The sequence below is a fragment of the Sinocyclocheilus rhinocerous genome, unplaced genomic scaffold, assembly GCF_001515625.1.
Source record: "Sinocyclocheilus rhinocerous isolate Xijiao unplaced genomic scaffold, SAMN03320098_v1.1 scaffold632, whole genome shotgun sequence".
Lineage (NCBI taxonomy): Eukaryota > Metazoa > Chordata > Actinopteri > Cypriniformes > Cyprinidae > Sinocyclocheilus > Sinocyclocheilus rhinocerous.
This window is the reverse complement of record NW_015639247.1, coordinates 976,199-983,329: the sequence shown is the minus strand read 5'-3', so window position 1 is coordinate 983,329 and position 7,131 is coordinate 976,199. Positions and strand designations below refer to the sequence as shown.

The 7,131-nt window shown below is 34.5% G+C and overlaps 2 protein-coding genes across 6 annotated transcripts in view; one reads left to right on the top strand and one right to left on the bottom strand.

Annotated features, from left to right (window-relative positions):
• LOC107751076 (uncharacterized) overlaps positions 1 to 663 on the top strand; it is an 8,730-nt gene extending 8,067 nt beyond the window's left edge. For both annotated transcript variants that reach the window (XM_016566669.1, XM_016566668.1), the window contains exons 4-5: positions 88 to 240; positions 324 to 663. In XM_016566669.1, coding sequence (XP_016422155.1) covers positions 88 to 240; positions 324 to 478 — 308 coding nt within the window. In that variant the 3' untranslated portion in view covers positions 479 to 663. The remainder of the gene's footprint in view (positions 1 to 87; positions 241 to 323) is intronic.
• A 2,376-nt stretch (positions 664 to 3,039) lies between these two features.
• The window catches only part of LOC107751077 (hemK methyltransferase family member 2-like), an 11,985-nt gene continuing 7,893 nt past the window's right edge, over positions 3,040 to 7,131 (bottom strand). Inside the window, exons 6-7 of one of the 4 annotated variants that reach the window (XM_016566671.1) lie at positions 6,383 to 6,524; positions 3,040 to 3,248 (exon numbers count right to left, since the gene is read on the bottom strand). In XM_016566671.1, the coding sequence (XP_016422157.1) occupies positions 3,163 to 3,248; positions 6,383 to 6,524 (228 nt within the window). In that variant the 3' untranslated portion in view covers positions 3,040 to 3,162. Of the gene's footprint in view, positions 3,249 to 5,592; positions 5,898 to 6,382; positions 6,525 to 7,131 lie in introns of those variants that run through there. The other 3 variants (XM_016566672.1, XM_016566673.1, XM_016566670.1) reach the window with 3 other exon arrangements.

Here is a 7,131-nt window from a genome sequence, read left to right as displayed (position 1 = left end):
ACACACACTCACTCTCACACTCACACACACACGTGAATGAAATTTCTAGTTTCTTCTTGCATGCTAAGCTTGTTATTTTGTCCTCAGTGAGTGAAGAGGAGGTTCACGAGCGTCTGTGCAGCGAGTCTGTGCTGCTCGTTCGCCGTGAAGACGTCCTGAAGAGACTGACGCCGGACGCTCATCTATCACAGATCTCAGATCAGCATCCCGACCTGCGCTGGAAAGCATTAAACGTGGAGGGTGCGACCCTCTGTTCATGTAATGACTTGATATTATGCTTCAGCCGAATACACTGAGCTGACCTGAGTTTCTGTCGTTTATAGATCAGGTCAGACAGATGATCAGCGAGGAAGAGCGTCCTAAGACGACGCATCTCGTGATTCCCGCGGCGTACAGCTCTGGAGTGACTTTCTTTGCTCTTAGAGACTCTGATGTTGCTCAGGAGCTTCTCAACAGCCCGGATCTGCCTCTGCTGTGATTTTATCATCATCAAATCAGTGCTTAATTAACTTATTCTTGACATCGGATCAATATTTATTCTTGGGATTTTAAATAGATGTTGTCATCCTGGTGTTTTGTGTCCTTTGAGAGTTTAATGGTTCACAGCATCGTGTTTATCAAATAAAAAGCAAGAAGCGTACATGTTCCCTGTTCATGTTTATTTGTCAAGCGTTACTACACTGCAAAAAAATGCTTTTCTTACTTAGATTTTTTGTCTTGTTTTCAGCCAAAATATCAAAAAATTATTAAATCAAGAAGGATTTTCTAGGCAAGTAAAAATGTTTAAAAAATTCAAAAATTAAAGTACACCTACAGGATGAACTGTTGCATTATTATAACTAATTTAAAATCATAAGCAATACCATACAAGTATAGTTAAGTCGTCATCTTTTTTTTTTCTTCTCCAGTTGATGAAACGTCAATCTTCAACTTGAAGAGTATATGAAAAAGCTTAAACTCTCAAACTCTATATTGTAACAATTCCCTCACTGAATTGTCATCAAATTCCCTTTTTGTGGAACGTGTTTGGGAAGTGTAGCGTCAAGAAGTCCGATTCACTTCGAGCGAATCGATTCATTCGAACAGTTCGCTTCAGTTCAAATGAAATAGTTATTAAATACTGCTGTTTATCAGTATGTTCTTGTTTAAAGTACACATATTGTATGAAATAATGCTGGTTTTATGATCCCACCTCATTTTGCGATTCGGTTTAACCAAAACATAAAAAGAACCGAGTCAAAAGAATGAATCATTTCGCGAATCGAACATGTAGCATGTGAATTATGAGTCAGTGCACGTGGTTTGTGGTGGGAAACACACTCTGGTCTTCTGTCCATCACTCATTCACGACCAGAACACCACAGGATCCCCACTGTATCCAGCTGTTCATCAGAAATCACGTAAGTCAGCAATTACACCTAACGTTATAGAAACAACGAATGCATGGTCAAACAACTAACTAGTTGCATGAAAGACTTATTGGAAGCGGACTCCAGTGGCAACCTGTGAAGCTGTAATGCCCAAGAAGGTTAAGGCAGTGCTGGAAAATAATGGTGGCCACACAAAATATTGACACTTTGGGCCCAATTTGGACATTTTCACTTAGGGGTGTACTCACTTTTGTGGCCAGCGGTTTAGACATTAATGGCTGTGTGTTGAATTATTTTGAGGGGACAGCAAATTTACACTGTTATACAAGCTGTACACTCACTACTGTACATTGTAGCAAAGTGTCATTTCTTCAGTGTTGTCACATGAAAAGATATAATAAAATATTTACAAAAATGTGAGGGGTGTACTCACTTCTGTGAGATACTGTGTGTGTATATATATATAAATAATATATAATTACTATAAAAGATATTAAAAAACATTTAAAAAATCATTGTCATAATTTTATCGCCTTTGTTGTTATACCCCTCCCTGTATGACTGACTGACTGATTTCTGTGTAACACATGCAGATATTTTGAAGACTTTCCATGTAATTTCAGTAAACAAGCACCATAAAAATATCAAAACCGTACACAGATCTCATGCACTGTATTTCAGACGTCTTCAGAAGTCATTCAGTCGCTGTGTGTAAGAATCAGGTTCCTGTGTTTGAGTGATTGACGTGTGAATTTGATCTTGAAAAGAACACGAGAACTGGAAGAGAAATGAGCGTGATGTTCTGATTGTTGTTATCATCAGTCAGTCATCTCTGTGTTGTCTCAGGGGTGTTATACACGCAGGGCTGATGTTGACTACAGAGGGAGCGAAGGTCCTGGAGTTTAGCTGCTGCTTCGGTGACCCCGAGTGTCAGGTGAGAGCAGTTCTGTGGAAATCATCCGTTTGATCCGATAATGCCCGTTTCTGGCATGTTGATCAGAAAATAATAACACAGCTGCTGATTTAATGACATGCTGTTCAAGAAAACAACTCTATTAAAGGGGTTCAGTCAGAGAGTCCTCATTTACTTATTTATTTTTATAATAATATTTTGAAATTATTGACTTTATTTTTGTTCAAACACCAAGGCAAAAAATTTAATAAAATAATTTTTAATAAATAATTCTATAACGTAACTTTGTCATGTATATACACTGCCGTTCAAAAGTTTGTGAACAGGAAGATTTTTAATGTTTTTAAAGAAGTCTCTTCTGCTCACCAAGGCTGCATTAAATTAATCAAAAATACAGAAAGAAAAAAAAACAGTAAAATTGTGAAATATTATTCCAATTTTAAATATTTTTGGAACCTGTGATAGGATTCTTTGATGAACACAAAAAGTTAAAAAGAGCAGCATTTATTCAAAATAGAAATATATCCTAACAATAGAAGTCTTTTCTATCATTTTTATCAATTTAACACATCCTTGCCGAATAAAAGTATTAATTTCTTTCAGGAAAAAAAATATATATATATGTGTGTGTGCATGTTAAAAATAATAAATATGAAAAATTACAAAAATTATTATAATTATTCTTTTCAAAAATATATATTTATATATTTAAAATATACATTCCAAATGTTCTGAAGTCTTTTCAGTTTTTGTGAGGAACAGACTGGAAATCCTGAGACGCTGAAATCAGATCAGATGGAGTAACTCAAATCAGCTGCTTCGTTGTAATGAACTGATTCAAAAGCAGCACTGATTCACTGATTCAGTTGTGGGTTTGACTCAGTGATCCGGATCAGTTCTCAGGTGCTGATGCTGTTGCTGGAGTCTGATCTGTACGAGGATATCCGGACTCATATAAGAAAGGTCTGGTTAATAATAATACAAATATATCTACATAAAATATAAATATATCAGTTTCAAGTCTTGAATATAATAAATGGTATAACAAAGTCTTAATTATCATTTCTTTGAATGAGCAGCTCGAAATAAAGCATTGCCATTTAAAAATCCAGCGTAATGTAATATAAATATATATAAACGATTAATCGCATCCAAAATAAAAGTTTTTGTTTCACCCTCAGATTCCAGATTTTCAAATATTGTCCGATCCTAACAAACCATACATCAATGGAAAGCTTATTTATTCTGCGTTCAGTTGCTCCTTATAACTGGTTTTGTGGTCCAGGGTCACATATTAGATCACTTAACATTAATTGTATTTATGGTTTTGTTTGTGATTAATGATCGTAAGCCAGGAGTGAAATATGATGGTGAATTTGGCAGGAGGAGGTGGACGCAGGAGCGATCGTCGTTCAGGAGGCGGTTCCCATCCTGATGACTGACACAGAGGACAGCCAATCAGAGTGCATCCGGGAGGCGGAGCATCGCGCTTTCCCAGCAGCCCTAGAGCTAGTGTCCAGCGGCGCAGTGAAGCTGCGAGACGACGGGAGGATCGTGTGCAGCCAGAGCGCTCAGGGATAAACACACACATATATATCACACTAGTGTACTTCAGTTCAGCTCCAGCTCCTGAGCCACATTAATCAGATTCTCTGTTGAGGAGTTATTCGAGATGTACATGATGAGCTTTATTCTCTGCATGTAACAGAACTAGATCAGTATTTGCTCTGCATTAAACTTGCACTGCTCTCAGACAACCCTGATCTTTTTTTTATCATTACATTGTTCATCGTTTATGAATATTAGGTCTATAGAGGTTTTATTAAACATGGTATCATGCAGTACACAAGCCCCTGAGATCGTTTATCAAGCAGAAACCTGAATACAAAGTGCATTACAGAAATATAATGCCCCTTGAGATGCGACTAAACACAAAAACTAAATATTACAACGTAAACCAATATAAATGGTTTTGATTTGCAAAGATTGTATATCATCTTATCAATACATAATCATTCAAATATTTAATCACTCGCTGCTTTGTTCCAGAAATCCTGTTTATTTTCTTTAAATACAGACCTGCTGTTGAGGTTATTAATTTGCATATACTTCTGTTCAGACGTCAGCATTTATTTACAACAGTTTGAAAGCGTCACTGTATCATCCCCTTATTAATAATCTAATGCAAATATTATTATTCACATCTCTCAATATACCGACTTTCAATGTAAGGCTTAAAAAAGATTCATTCATTCAAGTTTTGAAGAAAGTTCAGTTCAAAGTTTTTGGAATATTATATATATATATATACAGTATATTATTGCATTGAGTGAATCAAAAATACAGCAAACTGTATTTCACAAAATTTCAATTTTTACTGTATTTTTGATCAAATGAATGCAGCCTTGGTGAGAAGAACAGACTTAACTCAAAAACGCTAAAATATCTTTTTAAAATCTAAAAATTGTATATAAAAAAAAATACAAAATTGAAATAAAAACTATATAGACATTTAAAACACCAACAAAAACACACATTTAACTTCATTTTTGGAATAATTTTTTTTTTATTTCCATCTTCCAGTCATATTAAAGTATGATGGGAACAACATGAATAACTGGTGTTACTTTTTTCCCTTTTTGTATTATTTTTTTAGTTATTTTAGTTCATGCTGACACTTTAAAACCAACAAAAACACTACTAAAACGTGAAGTACAAATCTAAATAAAATAACAATCTCTTTTTTTCATTTTATAAGAAAAAAAATATATATATATATTTCCATCTTTATTATGACTGGATAAAACATACAATTATTCTAAAGTTTTTTTTTTTTAAAGCTCCCTTTATTTTCTTTTTTCTTTTAGTTATTTTAGTTTATGTTGACTCTTCTCTCAGTTTGTGTAAAATCGACCTTTTATGAAAAACATGACTAAAAGCAACCAAGACTAAAAGTCAAGTCCTTAGCCATCTTCAAGAATCGGCTAAAAACACATCTCTTCCATCTTTATTTGACCCCCTAACTCTAGCACTCTCTATTCTAATTCTATTCTTTATAATAATAAAAAAAGCGTGCCCCTTTTAGACTTGCACTCTATTTATTTACTAACTGCGTGTTTTCTTTAAACTTTAAAACACCAACAAAAACACTACTAAAACGTGAAGTAAATCAAAATATTAAAAGTATCTTTTTTTCATGTTATAAGAAAAAGATTATATATATATATTTCCATCTTTACTGGATAAAATATGCAATTATTCTAGTTTTTTTTCCCTTTTTGTTATTTTAGTTTATGTTGACTTCTCTCAGTTTGTATAAAATTGACATTTTATGAAAAAATCATGTTTAATATAGTGACTGACGACAGTGGCATGCGCTCTGGATCTCAGTGCGGGTCAGTAAGAGCGTTTAGCCCTCGCTAGTGAACACGTGCTGCTCACTAACTAGCTTCTAGTGACCCAGTTGTTGAGCTCCAGCAGACTTCAGCTGGGTTTGTGTAACAACTGTCAGGATTTAGTGAAGCGCAGTATAGAGAGTCTCTCGTGTCCAGCCTGACGAGTCAAACACAGCTCTCCGTTCAGTCCTGATTTACTCAACACATCCACGATCTCTTCTAGACAACACAAACACCAGTCCAGATCAAAACCTGCGCAGATACCGATGCATAAAATGTGACCCTGGACCACAAAACCAGTCATAAGGGCCTTTTTTTGAAAATCGTTGTATAAATGATCTTTCCATTGATGTATGGTTTGTTAGGATAGGACAATATTTAAAAATCTGGAATCTTGAGGGTGCAAAAAAATCTAAATATTGAGAAATTACAAAATATCTTCATGGAACATGATCTTTACTTAATATCCTAATGATTTTTGGCATAAAAGAAAAATCTATAATTTTGACCCATACTATTGCTACAAATATACCCCAGCGACTTAACATTGCTTTTGTGCTGCAGGGTCACATATATAAAAAAAGATTAAACTTATTTCAGCTAGTTGCCAAAGCAAGTAGTTTAACCTGAAGTACTAAAATAACTAAATCTAATAAATAAAAATGACCAAAACGCACAATAAAATGACTAAAAGTGAAACACACCTGGGTCGTTCTCTGACACGGTCACCAGGTAAAACAGGCCGTGATCTGACAGCAGCTGAGGAATCACGGGAAAGACTCGATCCATCACCTCTCGACCGCGGATCCCGCCGGCCCATGAGGCCTCGATCCCGCGACTGCCCACCTGAGCTCAAAACACACTCGAGTCGCGATGCTGTTAAACACTGCAGCTTCACACGCGCTTACATGAGCATCTAGCAGCTCTTAACTAGCCTCTCGTGGAGAACTCAAGAAGAATCGCACTTAAAGTACAGGGCTTTTTAACACAAATGACCAGCGTTAATGAAAACTAAAACTATTCAAACTTGTTTTTGTTAATTGAAGTAAAGCTGTAATAGAACAAAACATAAATATTAGACAAAAATCTATTAAAACTTGTTCTCCTTAACCGAAATAAAGAAATAAAAATTATAAATATTATACATTTAAAAAAAAATTATTGAAAACAGATATTTTAAATTGTAATGTTTCACAATATTTCTGTTTTTACAGAATTTTTTTTTCTCAAATAAATGCAGCCTTGGTGAGCAGAAGATTTATTTTTGACCAGTATATATATATTATAAAATGTCTATATATATATATATATATGTATGTATATACGGAAGAGGATTAGGGCCAAGCAATAATAAAAAAATAAAACCATCTCGATATTAAAGTCATTATAATGCAAGATTAAACTCGTTAAATTTCGAGAAAAAAAGTCTAAATAAAATGTTGAGAATAAACTC